At 39.4% G+C, this 18,253-nt stretch overlaps 1 protein-coding gene across 3 annotated transcripts in view; it reads left to right on the top strand.

Annotated features, from left to right (window-relative positions):
• The first annotated feature begins 984 nt into the window (after positions 1–984).
• NUBPL (NUBP iron-sulfur cluster assembly factor, mitochondrial) overlaps positions 985–18,253 on the top strand; it is a 95,789-nt gene continuing 78,520 nt past the window's right edge. The window contains exons 1-3 of one of the 3 annotated variants that reach the window (XM_069784021.1): positions 985–1,160; positions 2,227–2,374; positions 7,339–7,373. In XM_069784021.1, coding sequence (XP_069640122.1) covers positions 1,038–1,160; positions 2,227–2,374; positions 7,339–7,373 — 306 coding nt within the window. In that variant the 5' untranslated portion in view covers positions 985–1,037. The remainder of the gene's footprint in view (positions 1,161–2,226; positions 2,375–7,338; positions 7,374–18,253) is intronic. The other 2 variants (XM_069784020.1, XM_069784019.1) reach the window with 2 other exon arrangements.

Raw genomic sequence — 18,253 nt, 5'->3', positions numbered from 1 at the left:
CTAATGGCCTGAAACTGCCAAGATCTGAATTACTTCTATAATACCACTTAGATGAATAAGGACTATTCATGGAATTGTCAAGAGCAAATCATGTCAAAGCAATCTCATTTCCTTTCACAACGTGGTTACAAGCCTTGTAGGTGGGAGAGCAGCAGTAGATGATACATATCTTAGAGCTTTAAACAAATCTCACATGACATAAGGAACAAAACCATGGTTTTGATGAATATTCTACAGACTGGGTGTAAACTGGCTGGAAAACCAAGTCTATAACCAGAACATTTATCAGTGCTTCAATGTTAGTAGTTTTAAAAAAAAAAACCCCAAACCAGGTGGCACCTGTCCTGGCAACAGGTCTCTTCGTTCTTTTAGTTAATGACCCAAACGATGAAATGGAATATCTTATATTTGCAGAGGACACAAGCAAAGGAGGCACCAAGCTCTTGGCCAACCGTTCTGCAGGCCAAGATGAGCAGTCTGTAAGGCACCGACAAGCTGAAGGAGTGCCGCAGAGAAAACCAGGACGAGGTTCAGCGGGGGCCAGTACCGCACTGTGAAGAGTAACCCCAAACCGATTTGTAATGCACACGGTCACTCGGCATTTTCCCCTTGGGCTCAGTTTTCTCGCAGACAGCGGCAAGGAGCTGCTTTTTTGTGCTGCTGCTGCTGCTGCTGCTTCACGGTGCCACCGCTCGGCACTTTATCCGGGAAGGCCTCGGTCTGCTCCGCCAAGGTCCGCGGCCGCAGCAGTTCTCTCAGTGCAAAATCCTCCATCTCCAGCAAGCTCTCCGCGGGCCTAGCTGGGGCGGCCCGGCCCCGGCTCCGGCCCCGGCCCCGGCCCCGGTCCCGGTCCCAGTCCCAGTCCCGCCGCCGAAGCTCCGGTCCTTCCGGGCTGCGCCGGGGCCGGCGCCCCGACCCCGACCGACCGCGGAGAGGCGCGGCCCGGCCCGGCCCGGCCCGGGGCGGTGCAAGGGGCGGGCCGAGGCGCGGCGAGACGGCGCCATCTCAGCGCGCCCGGGGCGGGGGAGGCGGCGGGCATGGGGGCTCCCGCCTGGCGTTGGGCGCTGCGCGCCGCCCGCCTCCCCGTCAGCGGCGGGCGGGCTCCAACGGCGCCGGTCCCGCCGGGCTGCGGTCCCGCCGCTCCCTTTGCCGACTCCGCGGTGAGTGAAGCGGGAGCTCTCCGCCGTGCGGCCGGTCCGCCCCGGGGCGGGAGGGGAGCGGGACGGCCGCGCCCGCCGGCCGCGGAGGGTCGGTCCGTCCGTCTGTCTGTCTGTCTGTGTGCTTGGGAGGGCGGGAGGCAGGAGGGCCGCCGCGGCCTAGACGCGCTCGGTGTGTTGGCGGGCTGTGTCCTGGCGCAGCCGGCTCAGCCCTTGCTGTGCGGCGTGGGGACGCGGTCGCTGCAGGGCGTTAGGGGCGCGGGGTGGTCCGTGGCGGCGGGCGGGCGGGCGGAGCAGGGGAAGGTGAGCCTCTGCCCGGCGTTCAGGCGGAGCAGGGGAGGGTGAGCCTCTGCCCGGTGTTTGGCCGGAGCCGAGCCAGTTCTGTGGAAGTGCCGCGCGGTCGCTCCGCGCCCGTGGTGTTAAAATCGGGCCAGCGGGCGGTAGGTGGGACGCTGGCTGTGGAGATGCAGGCCCCTGCCTGGCAGTCCGCCTGTCCTGCAGCGGAGGGCCCGCAGGGTGCCCAAGAGCCGTCGCGTCCCTCTTCTCCTGAAATGCGCCGGCTCCGGCCAACCGGCGCTTGTGCGGGTGCCTCTGAGACGGCCCCGGGGCGGGCCGCCCGGCCCGCTGGGCCGCTGCCGGTGCTTCTCCGGCGCCTCAGCACCTCGGGTTTCGCTTCCTCTGCTGCGTTTGTTGTGCTCGAAGCGACTGTAACGTAAAGGACCACTAGGTCGAGCCTGTTTTTAAAGTTCCCAACTTTGAAAGCGGTGTTTCGGTTTACTTTAACACAAGCCCTCATTCTTTCTTTCTTTTACGCGTTAAGATCGATCATATTTAACTGTTTGTCTAAACAAAATGCCTACTGGGGTTATTTTTAAGTAGGCCCCATTCCTGCCAGCCTGCCTGCCTGCCCCTGAGGCAGGCTCCCTTTGGGACAGCCTGTGTGCAAAATGGTTTTTTTGGACCAGTAGTGAAAATTTCTCGGCGTGCGGGTGGGTTCATCCCTGTCAGCTTTCTCTGCAAAAACTGCAGGTTGTTGCATATGCGTTTGCTTGCTTTCTGTTTTTGTTAGTCCTCAAGCTCCAGGGACGAGGCTTTAAGGAACAAACGTGTCCGGATCCTGTCACGCGGGCTGCCGAAACAGAAGCCCATAGAAGGAGTTAAGCAGGTGGTGGTCTTGGCTTCTGGAAAAGGGGGAGTTGGAAAATCAACAACAGCAGGTAAGATTTTTTTAAATTATTTTTATTGTTTACTTTGCACATTTTATAATACTTCATAAGGAATATTTGGGCACTGGTGTCATTACCTTGTAAGTGAGTCCCGCTAACACAGCTCTTCACCTCTGTCAATCCCATTACAGCCATTGAGAATCTATGTGGGTACAGAGGTCTTGGCTTTAAATGAGGTGCAAATTGAGCAGACAGCTTTGAAATAGTATCTTTGTAATAGTGCCATGTTGTCCTGGGACAGTCTGCTTTCTTAAGAGGTGATGTAAGCTGAGGTGGGAAGGTCATACGCCAGTGCAGCGATACTGTTCCTCCTTCACTAGCAGCATAGGTGTGCCTGTACAGTGCTCCTCTGTGCTATGTTGGCATAGTCATGTGCTCTGTAGAGGACGGTAATATTTAGAAGGTTTCAAAATCAGGTCTCTGTCCAATTTTTTCAACTACTTGTGTAGGCATTTCATAAACAAAAGGTGAAACAGTAGTTATGAACCACACAAACTGACCAGAGCCTCGTGAAGCACCTTGAACTCTTCTCTCAGGCCCACCATTAGGTTTTGAATTAATTTTTCTGTAACTGTGCAGTTCCTAGGTGGTAGAACAAGATAGTACATGGGTTACCTGTACTGCAGAAATTTGCTTGAACTTAAACAAAAATGACACTGAAGGTAAACCTCTCTCAGAAGATCTCTGTAAAGTGTTAGAAATTTGTTTAAGGATCTCTTCCTTAGCATCTAGATTGGAAAAGAGTCATCCTTTAGTTGAATGTTGTCTACTGTTCATTTGCTGTGAATAACACACTGATGTAGCTCTTAATTTCTCATTTTGTGGTTTGTATTTCAGCCATGCTTGAAAAGGACTGACTGTCTAATAAATACTAGAACATGCAAATGTGATAGTAAGAATAACTGTACTTAAAAAATAATTTGAAAGTATTTTTTTCTGTACATAGGATACACATATATACTATCCTATAGATAGGACACACATTCCTGTACAAAGACGTGCAAAACAATCAACACTTGCATTTTTTAATGTGATGTAGCTTTTGGTTGATGGTTATAATTCATAGGCTGGTTGTTTCAGGTTACTGAAAATACCAAATATCTATAAATCACCAATTTACAAAATGAACATAATTTGAATAGTAAATTCAGATTATCCTCCTCGTGTCTGCAAACAAATGTGCTAATTTAAGTTCTGCTAACTGGCGTCTGTATGTAATTTGTACACAACTATGTAATTTGTACATGAAGTACGACACATACATAAATAATATTTAGAGCTAGGAGTTCATACCCATGCATTTAAAAATAAAAAATCAGGGTTCAACAAGCATTAAATAAGAGAGTTGAAATGTAAAGGAACCATTCAAGTACTGGTGTATTGGACAGCCTTTTGTTAATGAATTTATTCATTTATAATATTGAGAAGAAAAAGGAATAATCTAAGTCCTTGTTTATTAAAATGAGAATAAATAATTATCATGGTTCAGATGAACAATTGAAGATAAGGTAACTCTGATCAAAATATTGCATGGCATCATTGCTGAATTATGTCCTTAAATTATGTTCTTTGTAATGGAGGTTTGTGGGGAACATGTTTGGTGACAACTCTGCTGACTCATTTTGAGAGCAGGAGTTGAGAAGGAAGGAGGTTAGTACATACCTCTAATTCCTAAAGCACCACAGAAAATATCATCAGTCTTATTGTCTGCATCTCTCTCAAGGACTCTTAAGGCTCTTTGTATTCTTTCCCCCAGTGTGTTTATGTTTCAGTTGCTCTGGATCTCCATTTCAGGACAAGTGGATATGCATTCTGGTCAAGTTTGTCAGGACCATTCCTTAACCTGTCGAATAACTCTTTCTGTTTGTTGCATATAGCTTTCATATTGTATTCTCTGTTGCTTCTAGCACTTTTTGGTCTTCTGAAATCAGTGTAGTCAATCATTACAAGAAGAAATTGTGAGATAGGAAAAATATTTTTCAATGCATGTTTAAATACTTTGGTTGTTTTTTGGTTTTGTTGTTTTTGTTTGCCTAGTGTAAGTGTTGGTTTGTTTGTTTGCTTCCTATGTCTCCTATCTCTTTCCTGTCAAGTTTCTGCTGTATTTACTCTATCTGGCCAAAGTCATGGTTGGGTTTTATTTGTTTCTTTCTTTTTTTTTTTTTTTTTTTTTTGTCTCTTCTGTCCCCTCTTTTGCATTACCCTGAAGATGAGAGTACTGTAGAAAATTGATCCTGGCATGAGAAGAGCTCAAAGTGTGGTCTTTAAAGAAGAGAAGTTTCTAATTTATTGAAACTCTTATTGTTTTCAGCTGTGGAAGTGGAGTAAAATTTGTGGCTGGTGTTCTTGCTCACATTTTGTTAATCCTGCATTTTGAGGAAAATAAAACTACTGATACAACCAACTACCTTGGCCTTCAGACATTTTTAGCGAAGACTAAAGGGCTGAGATTTTTTTGTTATTGTTTGGGAGAGCTGATACTTTTGACCATGTGTCGACTTTATCTTGGTTATATTAACTGTGTTTTAATTTTTTTTTTCCTCTTGCATGCTTCTATTCTGCATGTAAAATGTACTATTATTGAAACTCACCCTTTCAAGGTAGAGGCCAAAATCCATCTATTTGCCTGACCAACCCAGACACAGGTCTGGGCTTTGGCAGAGACGGTAATAATGTTTGTTCGTGGTTCTTTTCCAGGATCAATGTCATGGTTTTTGATTCTGGGCTGTCTCTATGTGTTAAAATATTCTGATAAATAGTCATAAACCGGTTATTCTATTTATAAATGCCACTTATATTCAGATGTAATTATTGAAAGTTATCTTTCAGAGAGAGTTCATCTTAGTTATCTGTAGGTATTTTATTGATGATATATATTAACCATGTCACAGATACAGACACACTCATCTGGCTCTGTACTTTGGGCACGGAAGTTTTATTTGTATTGTTAGCTCAGTGTTCTGAGAATTCAACTGTGCTATTCCTAGGGCCAGTTTGGATTTGGAAGTTAACAAAGTACAAACTAATAAACCTTCCCAGACTTGTACTGATTGATTTCAAGAAGACTAACTCAGATCTCCTTGTGCATTGTTCTTGATACTGGTTGGCTGGTTTAGCATTGGTGGAGATACCATGGTGACTTATCTTGGAGCCTGCTGTGAAGTTCTGAATAATAATAATAATAATAATAAAAAGTTGTATTGAACTTCTGGAATGTATCTGCCCTGCTCTCTTGTGTTATGGGAACTTACTAGTTAGGGCCAACATCAATGCTTAGGGTCAGGTTAGGTCCTATGCTGCATCTCTACACCCTCTTGGAACTGACGATAATACAAAGACAATGGAGTGCAAGAATAATCAGCTGGGATTCAACAGAGAATATGAGGTGTCGAGCTAGATGTCCAGCTAAAACCCTCAGGTTTTCCCACTATATTATTCCTACTGTCTCCCTTTTTCCCCTTCAATAGTCAAGTAGCCTTTATTGAAGAAGCATTGTGGATCATACCTTAATTTTCACATATGGTAATTGTATAGGAAGAAGATAGATGTATAAAGTGGTTTTAAGGCAGTGTGTGGAGTAACTTGCTGCTTCTTTGTGTCAGACATGAGCTGCAGGGTTTTTTTTCTTTTTTTATTTATAATTGGTTTGCTTGTTTTTTCTCCTTATCTGTGATTTGTAGATTGGTTTCCAAGTTTCAGAGGATGAATTTTCGTCTGATTGATTCAGGGAACAGTTAATCAAGCATCTGTTTAACTGAAAAACTGAAAAATAAAATCTATATGCTGTATCAGCTTAGGAGTAAACAAAGGCTGTGCGCTTCTTAGGGAGAGCTGTACAATTTTCCTAGTTAACCTCCTCACCGTTTTGTTTAAAGGAACTTACCTTTCTCAACACTAAGTTCTTTAAGCTAGGAATCTGGCTCCCCAGCTTGTTCTCAGTACCTTCATACTTTTCCAGTACAACAAGGCTGACCACAGCTTATTTTTTTTAAAAGGCTCTGTGGACTGACATACAGTCAGTAAAGAAAGCAAGAGATGTTGCCCAAGAAAGAGTTGTGTGTGTGTGGTGGTTTTTTTCCTGGGTGGTTTGGCTTTTTTTTTTCTTGTTTTAAAACATGTTACTGCTTGGATTATAACAATTACTATTTGGTTATACTGAAGCTTCTAGGAGGTTTCCCAACAGAATTGAAACTGGTGAGCCATTAAAAGATACCATTTTTTGCAAGTGCTTTTTAGTTATGGGAGTTAAGTATTGATGGAAATGTAAAAGCTGTAAACAAACTCACAGTCTTTTTAATTGCTTCATCCTGTTTTTCTGTTTCTTTAGTTGTTACAGATGCTTTCAGGGTAGATGAGACTTTGTTTTCTGACATAAAAATCAAGTGAAGGGCATGCATTGAACCTTCTTCCAGAAAATATCCACATTTAATATATCGCCAGAAATCAAAAAAAGGGATATGATAATCTTTCTGGTCACTGTACTTTAATAGTTTAGGTCAATACTTACCTAATCTCTAGCTTTAAGAAAATTCACTAGAGACTGTGGTGAAGGTTACCGATGGGAGGGTTATTTTAGTTTTATAGTACAGTGTCCACTTTTGAAAAGTCAAAATTCTTTTCTTAATGTTATCCTTTGGCAAAATACTTAGATTGTATTTTTATTTTGCAGTGTCCTCTAGAAAGTTAGAGTTTGCAAGTTTTTGCAGATTAGCTTGAGTTTGTTAGCCTGTTAGCAAAGATGGACTGAAATGTGGGTGCTGCTGTCACTTAAGCTGGTACTATTGTAGAGGTGCAAGAAGCTAAGAACCAAGATAATGAATGCAATTATTAAGTAAGTGTGATGTATTTATATTATATTTTCTCTTGTGAGTAACGATAACATTATCAATATTTAGGAATTAAGTTTTCTTGCGCTTAATCTTTTTTTTTTTTTTTCTTCTTCCTCTTTCTTGCAGTGAATATAGCCCTTGCCCTAGCAGCAAATGATTCGGTAGGTGAACATCTAATTATCAGCCTTAATGTGAAACAAACGTGTGTCATAAATAAAATGGTTACTGCCAGGGGCAGTCACATACATTAAATCTAAGTATTTACTGTGACAGTTAATTTCTTTATTTGTTTTTCATGGACTTTTGAGTTTATATTAATTTGTTTATATTTTATCAGTACCATGAATGACTTAGTAGCTCTCATCCTTCATCTGGATTTGGCTGTGTCCTTTTACTTGTGTGTCTCTTGAGTGCAAATGCAATTCTGCAAGGATGTGTAGACATAGTAGAGGATGTTTGTGCAGGTTGAAGACAAATAAATAATTAAAGTCTATCACTTCAGAGCACTGACTTGGAAAAAATAAGAGTAAGTGCTTGATGGTGTCCAAAACATTTTTTTTATAGCTCTAAAGATTTACTTTTTCTAGAGAAATTAATATGTAAAAATTCTTTATATATAAACAGCTGGGGAAACAAAGGAGCTACATATCTTCCCTAAAGCTTGGAAATACATTTTTTGAGTGACAAAATATCATTGCCCAGTTAGGTATTGCTCAAACTGTTACTTGGACTATAAATAGACAGTGAGAACCATTCAAGTGTAAAAACAACAGGTCTTCATTATGTCCACCTGCTGCTGGAAACTGGGAGTAGTTCCATTGTGCATGTTTATTGCCACAGAGGTAAACTCAGAAGAAAGCTTCCCTTCCTATGTAACGGTGTATAAAGCAGATTTTGTACTCCTAGAGCATTAATTTAATACAAAGTATCCACATGTACTTTAATCTGGTAAATGTAGTATCTTTTTCTTGTTGTAAAAGATGAGTAAAATAAAACAACAGGTAGAAGGAGCGAGGTTTACATGCAATTTTCACGCTTCCGGTAGGAATTTTGTAAAAGATTAAAAAAATTTCCATAAACTCAGTCATGCTTGATAAGAAGAGAGTGTTTAAAGCTGTTATATGAAATATGTACTGTTTGTAATGGCATCTGATCTTGATATTTCACAGGTTTTAATTCTGTGTTTTAAATAGGTTGCTGGAGTAATTTGATTTCAGAGAAAAATCTGTCATCTTGAAAAGCAAAACTGCTTGAATGGTTCCTTCTAATTAACTTTAAAACATGGCATTTGCTGTAATACTTCTCCAAAACAAATGTGATCCTGCAATGTGATCTGTGTTGTGGTATGGTCATTGAGTAGCTCCATGGAAACCACGTCAACTAATTGCACATAACTTTCTGTATCAGCTTAAGTGTTTTTAGGATTGTGCCTGATACTTTTCAAACATACAGTTTTGTGCATTATTTAAATTTATATTTGGATAAAACACCTCTTAGTAATTCTGACATACACAAGTTTTGGGATTATGTCCTTTTTCAGGAGTTAAATGTCTGGTTTTAAACATAATAATGTGATACACCACTTCAGTAGCCCATTAAAACACTTGTAAAACACACAAATAAGAGGGACCATAGTCTAGAGTGATTGAAGAGGTTGTTGCTGGAGTTATTTGGAAAATCAGGGACAGAGAAATAATTTTAAATTAAATTGAGCCAAGAAAGTTAAGTAAACATAGAATGTGCTAGTAATTTCTAATGCTACGATTATGTGGTAGTGTAAAATTGGAGGCCAGCATCTGGTGGATGTTAATCAATGAAGAGCAGCTGAAACTGATGACATAGCTGTGACTTGCATGAATTGATGGTCACAATTTAGCAAGCTGCTGCCATGGTGAAATTGTGCATTGATGCAGGTTAGAAAATATGAAATTAAGGTGGATTGAATAAACTCAACTCTATATTATTTGTTCATGCATTAATTTTTTTTTTTAAGATAATGATGTCATGTTTATGTTTAACCTTTGGGCTTGAATTTGCTTGTGTGTTTGTTTGTGTACTCCCATTGATTTCAGTTGACTAGTCTTGTGAATCAAGGTTATGAAATTAGTATCCCTGGGACCTTGATCCAGGCTGGGATTGTCCAGCGCTCTGAATTGTAGGGATCATTGCAATGTTCAGTTTTGTTGTGGTGAAATAAAGGTTGTTTTCCAGAGTCCATTGGTGGTTCCTGCTGAAGTTTATAGTGAATTTCTGTGACCCCCCATGTGCAGCAATGGACCTCTTCATTTTACTTTTAATAACTACTGATTGTGCATCACCTTCCCATGGTTTCCCTTCTCTTCATTGCTATTGTAAGTTCATCTCTTTCTGAGGAAGCAGTAATGATTCTGTTAGTAGATCAGAGATTCGGCAGCCTCCTGCAACTTCATTACAGTCCTTATGTCCCTTATATGCAAAATACAGATTTATAGAAACTGATGCTTGAACTTCATGTACTGTTTAAAGAAGGAAAGAAAGGACTCGTGAAGTAAGATAGGTCACCATAACAATAAAGGTCTGTGCTTCCTTCATTAGATATAGCCTGTATCTGTTACATGTTCAAAATTTGTAACTAGATTTTCAAAGCAAGTAGTATACTGGAGCTAAATGACTTTAAAAATAGTGTTTTCTTCTGATCTTTCAAGTGTTCTTTTTCTAAGATTATACAGGTCACAGACTATTGAGAGCAACTGTGTTCTGGTGAGGGAGATCTGTGGAAGATGCTTTCAGAAGAGATTGGATTAGGGTAGATTCTTGCTGCTTTCAGTAACAGCTGTGACATCTTACTGTTGTTTGATAGTGTCATAAGCTGGAAGAAGATTAACAGTCAAAGCATAAAGGAATTTTTTGTCCTCTTGATAAAAGAAAGCTTCCTTCCATCTTTTCTTAAAAGTCTACTTTCTATAGTTAAAAAACTAAACCAAACCCCCGCTGTTTCTATAGATAGATTTTTTTTTTTTTCTTCCCCTCTTCTTAATGTGGTAGCTTTTTTGTTTGTAGTGATTGTCTGAAGTATTAAGGCATCGACAGAGCCTTGGACGCTGTCATTGGCGCACAGTGTTGTTGGCAGAGCTGGGATTAGAATTCAGGAGTTCAAGTCTTGCATGCTGGTGCTCAGTCTGTTTGGCATATTTTTACCTCATGGTTACAGAGTAAATAATTCAGGACAGGATTTCATTTAGATGCCTAGATACCACGTCCAAGACAAGAGTAGGGTTTTTTTGAGTTTTGTTTTGTTTTGGGTTTTTTTGATGCAAAGCCAGGGAAACAAGCAGGGCAGTCTCTTATCCCTTTCTGAAATATTAGGCTTTTGGTACCCCCGTGTTACCTGTTGTAGATGGATTCGTTAAGAATTGTATAAGCTCTTGCGCCTGTACCAAGACCTATAAATCTACACAGTGTTCTTTTTGTGCTAAGAAATAACTTGAAGTTTCACCCTTGTGTCCTATTTTTAATTGCTTGCTTAGTTTGACAGCTGATTCTTTCGTTCTTTTGATGTACCAGCAGTCAGTTGTGCTCCCCTTGGAGCATTTGGGAAGAATTTTTGGGTTTCGTGCCAGGACGATTCATATTCAGACTAGAATGACTATTTATGAAAGCTGCCTGGCCAGAGAGGATTTATTATAGTAGAAACAAGTTGAATTAATAGATGGCAGCAATAATAGGATAGAGATTGCTTGTTTATGAACAGAGTATTTTAGTGAGCAAACACCAGCTGTGCATGACTAAGGATGGCACAAATCCAGTTGGGAGGCTGCATGCTTGCGCTGTCACTACGAGGCAAACTCCCCCGTCAGATTTCCTTTGACTCTTCTTTTCTTTCCAGGAAGATTTACGTTTTTCACTATAGGACGAAATGGTTTTTATGTTGCGAAGGACAGAGGAGCAAGGAGTAAAACCGTATGGAACAAATCAGCATGTAAGCATAAGCAGGTGGCTTCTGCCTGCGGTGGTGGGGTCACGCGATCAAAGGCATCGGTTTTAACTGTTCTAGCCCAACGCTGCGTCAGGGGATTGTTGGGTCACGCAGACCGGGACCAAAATTTGAAATGCATCAAGCAAACCCGCTGGTTGCTGAGCAACGCGTTATTTTGAACAGAAGACCGTCAGCGTTTGCGTAGGGAGGGCGAGAGCCGGCCGGCAGAGGGAGCGCCGGGGGGCGGGCGGGGCGCTGCGGCCCCCCGGCCGCCTTGTGCTGCAGGAGGGGGCCGAACGCCTGGTCTTGTACTGCAAACAAAGCTGGGAAAGTTGATGGTTAGCCAAAGGAAGAAACACTTACTCCAACAGTACCGTCGTCAAAGTGTCACAGCGCAGGTTTTATTTATTTTTTTAAAGCGGAAAACTTGTGGATACCTGCCTGTTGTACACATAGGCAAGTAGGGCGTCTCTGACAGCTCTATAGTGAGTTATGGCATAGGAACTATGTAGTTATGAGCAGAGTCTTCGTGTGCATTCATTGTTGTGATAATAAAAGTAGTTTTATTTCTTTCAAAATGTGTATTTAATCAAACAACACACATTCATTTTAAAACTACCCAAAATCTACCCAGCCTATTTTCTTCACATTCCAGCTCCCCCCCCCCCCCCCCCCCCCCAAATATTTGGCTCCTGTAATTAAGCTATTTGTCTGCAGGATAATATTTGACTGCTGCACTAATAGATGACTTCACAATGTATGTACATTTCTTTCTGGTAAGGAGAGAATTCCATGTGGGGGGAACAAACAAATCCAGAAGAATTTAGACGGTAATGGGCTCCTTCACTGAATAATTATAGTGCGAAGGAAAGTTTTGACCTGTTTTGTCCCCCTCCTATGCAGCTTTCCTAATTATTAGGGTTTGATTTCTATGCATCTTTACCTTTGTTGCTTAGAGAATCAGAAGACTTTAATTGCTATAGATAAGGTGTTCTGTTCATGCTTGTTTCTTAATGCTGAAAAGTGTCAATAAAGCTGGAGATGCCAGTTAGGATTGATTTTGGGTTATGTTGCAGTGGCAGCTCAGCTTCTAGATCAGCTGAGAAAATGAGAGAATAAAGCTTTAAAAAATCACTATTTTTCAAGTAAAAAATGAGTGAAATTAAAAGTTTTTTTAAACATAGGCCACGTAAAATGTTTTATTTTAATCAAATAACTATATGCTTGAGGAAAATGAAAATATTTACTTTTTTTTTTTTGAAATATTACATGTAGAGTTAATTACCTTCATCCTTAGTCTTCAAGTCATTGAAAGCCTAGTGCAGATGTCAGAGAGACTTATGTGAAAGGTGGAGCAGGTTGATAATAATTTGGCATACTGTGAAAGCAGTGAGACATCTTGTAGAGATGTAGTAATGTTTGGGATTCTGTTTTGGATTTTGGTAATTTATTTTTAAAATGGTGCTGTATTGAATTTTTTTTTTTCAATAGGATACATAATGTTGAAGAAGGACAAACAAGGTTGAATTACTGGTATCTGATTATTTAGAAATCTGGCTAGGAGCTACTGCAGACTGTTGTGGAAAAAATTGCCAGAAAAGTTCTGTAGCTGACTGAAAATTAGAAGATCTTCCTATGAAGGAAAAGGACTTTTAAACCAGTAGAAGAGTGAGTGTTTAAAAAGTCTGCATTTCTAGGGTAGAGAGTGAGAAGACTGCAGTGGTACTTTTTTGGCTTTAATCCAATTTACAGCTAGGCACTTAAATAGTGTGCATCTGAAAGAGTTAGAGAATTAGGGATTAAAAGATGGCTATTCAGTGTGTCAATATGTCAAATGAGGAATCCAGAGCCTATCCTGATTTTAAGTTCCCTTTTGTCCTATGTGTTGCTGCTTGCAGTTTGGGATTAGCTCTAAGTCTATAATGACATTAAAAGGGTAAATTGAGAGTCCTGGTGGTAGATTAAGAGCACCAGCTTTAAAAATAACTGGCATCTTCACTTAGCAAAGCTGGAATTTCTGTCTTCGGAATGGGCTGCAGCTGCTGAATATTGGGAGTGCTTCTAATGTAGGGAATCCTTCACCATATAGAACAACAACAGCTCATTAACCTGTGCCTCCATCCCTCCCAGGCTGAACACCAGGGAATTCTGGTGGTCTGCAGAGTTAACTTCAAAGTAAAATATCATCCGCTAATGGCCAGTGGGGATACATATGTCTTACCAAGTATGAAATAAAGTCTCAGAAAAGATGAGCAAAAATGAAATGAATGCTGTCAAAGAGTCTCTGGATGTTTAGTGGTAATGTAGGCTATGTTGATTAACAACTATTTATAGCAGCTTTTTGTGAGCTGATTTTTTTCTTTTTTTTTTTTTTCTTCTTTCTCTCTGTTGGCATGAAGTCTTTTATCAGGCTTGTTCTTCAATAAAGCATTTGGCAACTTGGAAGAAATCAGTGAATATCACTAGATTGTCCACTGAACACAGAATTGTGTGTGCAGGGGTCCTCTGTGGTGTATGAATGAAACTGGTTGCATTTGGTTAAAAAATCCGTTACTTGAAAATGTAATTGATTTCATAGTTAATATTACCTGAAAGACAAAAAAGGGAACCTACATAAAGAAAGTGTATTGGAGAGACTAAACAACTCTGAAGCGTTTGCTAAAATAGTTAACAGGATGAGGAAAGATATGGATCATTATGTCATTAGCATGGACCTATATCAACTGTACAAGGACCATGTATAGTAAAACTCACCTGCCTAAGAGAACAAACATAATAGCAATTGAATAATTTTGAATTTGTGTAAGGAAAAGCAAAGGAAGCAAAATTTACTGGTTTTTTTTACAAGACCTCTCTCTGCCAGTATAAAGAGGGACTGTGTCTAATATGGCCTTCAACAACTTTATTTTATTTTTTTCCCCCAAAAGGATTTATTACAACTAAGTTTAAAACTTGAAAATCATTAATTCAGAATACAGCTATCTTGCAAATCTCTATTGCTCACAAGGCAGTGGCCAAGTTAAAAGGCTAAACTGAACTTTAATTGCGTTGAGAATCTTGCCAGAGAAATTAAAGGAAAGGATCTTTTTAGTGAGGTTGTCTTTGCCTGTAATTTGTACACTGCACAAAGTGAAGCCATAGAATTCTCATCTTTCAAGGATATATGTAAGAATATCTTCTTTATCTATTGATGTAGCATTTGGTTTTCTTGTAAATACAGAATCTATACCTGGTCACTGTGAAAACTTGTTTTCATTTCTTAGTGTAGATGAGAGAAGTTTCTAAACTGGAGTGAAAACTTTACTCTGTTTGTACTGGGGTAAGAGATGCAGTGATTATATGGATGTACCTTATGCTGAATATTTGTCAGAAATCTTTAGAGAGGTCTAATTGGGCAAATTAATATTTTGTTGAGAAGATTAATGGTAGTAATGTAAAAAGGATGATGTAGTCAGTGATGTAAATGCAGATGGTGAAGAGGAGTTATAGTTCTTTAGCACAGTCCTTTATCCTGTAAATTTTTTTTTTTGATGGTCTTGAGCTCACCAGTGATCAGATGAGACCATGACAGCTGGCACCAGTACTGCAGCAAGAGCAAATCCTAGCAGTAGTTAGCCTATGCTAGAGAGCATTTAGCTAGAGAGAGGGGAAACCTTAAAAGCATTGGTAAGAAGGTAAATTTGAACATCTGTGGATGTTTAAGTATACTTTTTGCTGAATACACCAAGAGAGCACTTCTGTGTTTTCATGTGCTGACAATATATAGATTTCTACTTTTGTGTTCTCTCTGCCCAATGGAATATTGGTAAGGATCTTACTCTGTGTGAAGAGGTTGATAATTCTGCATATGTTAGTTTAGTATATTTTTTTCAAAGTAGCTTCCAGTGACGTGGAAGTACATGATTCAATCATATGAGAATGGTTATATTGTCAGTTATATCTTCAGAGTTTAAGCTGTTCAGAACTTGCAGTAAAGCAACAAAAAAAAATACAGGTCTCTAGAAAATACTTTCCGAGTGTAGTAAACTTGAATATTGATTCAGACTTTCTTCCACAGCTGGGCAGGTGGAAGGAAAAGGACAAATGTTAACTTGAGAACAGCTGTTTTGAACTTGGTTATTGCTATGCCAGCTGGAGAGATGGAATCCTGTTTGTTTAATAGCACAGGATAGAAATATTTTTATAAGGAGAAAATGCAGCCATAAGAAGATGATGGAGTTGTATTACCTGAATCCTTTTCCTGCAGTGTGCCAAGAGTGGCTGTAGCTGTGGTGTGTGCTGTGCTCTGAAAACACTTAGAACCAGGGGGACTTTGACATGCTTGGATGTGCTTTGAGTGCTGCATTTCTGTCTGCATAATGCTAGTATTATTTAAGAAAAAAAATGATTCAGCATCGACATGAGATGTATATGCGTATGAAAATAATGTCAGAGGACATTAGAGGAATCCTGGAGCTTTTTTTTTCTTCTTTTTTTTTTTTTTTTTAAGTTGCCTTCTTGGTTCTCCTTGTAATCCCCTGTGCTGATTTATATGAAGTGTGGGTTATATGGGTGAAAACACAATTTATTAAAATTTAATTTTTTAAAATTATTGTAACTCATGCATCTGGATTAAACTTCACTTGGCATGAGAAGTATCTGGTGCTGGTAATACTGATTAACAGTTTCATGTGGTAGCATCCAGGTGTGTGCAAATTATTTCATCTCTTGGGGATTTAAAACATTGTAAATGCGGGAAGAGATGATCTGGACTGTGCTGTGCCTGTCTTAAAAGATCCCTTGGTAGCTGCCATAATGCTTTTCCAAGATAATTAAACCTTGAGTAAAGGATTATTATTAGTATTCTAGGGATGCTTACATACTGCAAATGCAGGGATAGTTGGGAGGAACAAAAGTCAAAACCTTATTTTACTGGGCCAATGCTTTATAAGCTGCTACTTTTAGGCAGTATGAACTCTTTTTACCCAACATACTGAATTGCTTGATGAAGAAAAAAACCTACCTTAGGCTATCTTCAGTGAGGTTCTGCCAGTTATTTAAAGATTTTCCAAAAGACCTTTCTCCTATAATCCCGTAGAAAGCACCACGCTTACAGGAACACTTGTGCTTTCATTAACGTGAGTTGTAGAAACTGGAGAATCTGTTAACAATTTTTCTGTTTGAAGACAACCGTTTTATTGAACCATATCCACCAACAAAAGCAGTGCATCTTGGAAACAGGCATCTTTCTTAGTTTTGAGGAAGTGTGTAAATTTTTTTGAGAAACTGTCAGGTTTATTGTATTAGCTTGAAACAAAGATGAGCTTTGTAATTTGGAGTAGCAGCTGAATTTGCAAAGTCCTTCTAGGTAATAGAGGGATATTTTTCTCCAGTGTGCATGTATTTATTCTTCATTTGAGGAAATTTGGTACACTTGTAGATACATTCCTGCTGACTCCTAGGAATAAGTGGCCTGTGGTGAAGATCTGACTATGCCCAGGAGGTCATAAAGTCAATCTACTTAATTTAGATCATCCTAAATCTTCAGTCCCTTTAGGCTGAAAACGAAACTGAGTTGTAAGATTATTGTAGTTAGTCAGTGGATAGTCACAATCCTTGTTGGGGCAAAAACCCTCAAAAAGTTGAGGGAAAGGATGTCAGGTTTAAAACACTGTGCAGGTTTTTCTGCAAATACTTACTTTCATTGGAGAAGGAATTAGGTGGCACAGCCCTTAGATGATGTTTTGATGGGTTCGATTAGCTGCTGACACAGATAAAGGGATGGAGTCATGAATCTTTCTAATCTGTTAAAATATGCATTTTGTACAAGAACAAAGAAGCTCTAATACTGTTGTTGATGTATTTGAAATCTAACATAAAAGTGGGTCTTTTCAATCTTTTTGAAATTACAGCTTTCATGTAGTAGGCAAGAAGTAGAATAATTTGTCAGAGTAACTCCTGAACTTTTTTGTAATAGCTTTCACAAGATGTTATAAAGAAAGGTTTAAAAAAAATCTAAATTAAATAATCCGTGTAATTACATATGCTTTGCTCTGTTTAATAAAAAAGTACATTGAATGACTGAAGCCAAATTTGGTTGTTTTTTGTAGTAAAAACTTATTTTTCAAAGTATATAGTAGATCATGTATGGTAATGCATTTTTACTTCTCAGTTGTAAAATTTAAGATGCGTTTGGCTTATATTAGGTAAATTTAACACTTTAAATTGTTCAGCTGTTAAGGGTATCTGCAGGGTTCAATATCAACAGCTTAAAGAGAAGAAGAAAAAAAAGAAAGCAACCCCCCCCCCCCCCCCCCGAAAAACAACCCCCAAACTCAAATTATTATGTATATTATGAAGAGGGTCAGTCTTGCTTCTCAGGTGTCTAAGCTTCTGTTAGTTTCTTTATCTTAGTTTCTTTATCTTAATTGAAATTCAGATTTATTTAGAAGTAGTGGCCTGAATACCTAGGTTTTTAATCCAGGTGCATTTCTGTTTTAAAACCAACAGATTGTGATGCCACAGAATACACTTCTTGTTTAGAAATCCTTTTCAAGGGTAGAGATGCTGTATACTTGCATTAAAAGCCTTGTTACGCTCTTCTTCTAACCAGAAACTTGATAGCTATCACTGAGCCTTTATCTTTCTCTCCATCTTTCCCATCAAAACTGTCATAACAAAATGGCTTAATATTTGATATCAAATTACAAAAGCATCATCCAAAAAATGAAGCACACATTTTGAAATGCTAACAGTGAAAGTCTGATTTGGCATTGTTGGAAAAGCTCCCATTGCTGCCGTAACCCTTCAAACAAGCCCTTGAACATACTTGCTTGCAATTTTGCAAAATGTTGATTACAGTTAGCTTTTTATATTAGAGAAGCTCGACATTCAGCACTTTAAAGGGCTTGCTCTTTACTACTTAATTTGCAGAACTTGGTAATTAGTAGTGTGTCTTACCATCTGTAGGAAAAATAGTTTTATTTCTACAAAATGTGTATGTATGTCTATAAAAAGCATATAGAAATGAATCTTATAAGTCTAGACTACATAGTTGAAATAATTTTTATTTAAAGTTTATTGCCTAATGTACCATGTGTAGTTGAA

This window comes from Haliaeetus albicilla, chromosome 5, assembly GCF_947461875.1.
Source record: "Haliaeetus albicilla chromosome 5, bHalAlb1.1, whole genome shotgun sequence".
Lineage (NCBI taxonomy): Eukaryota > Metazoa > Chordata > Aves > Accipitriformes > Accipitridae > Haliaeetus > Haliaeetus albicilla.
This window is presented reverse-complemented; position numbering and strand designations above follow the sequence as displayed.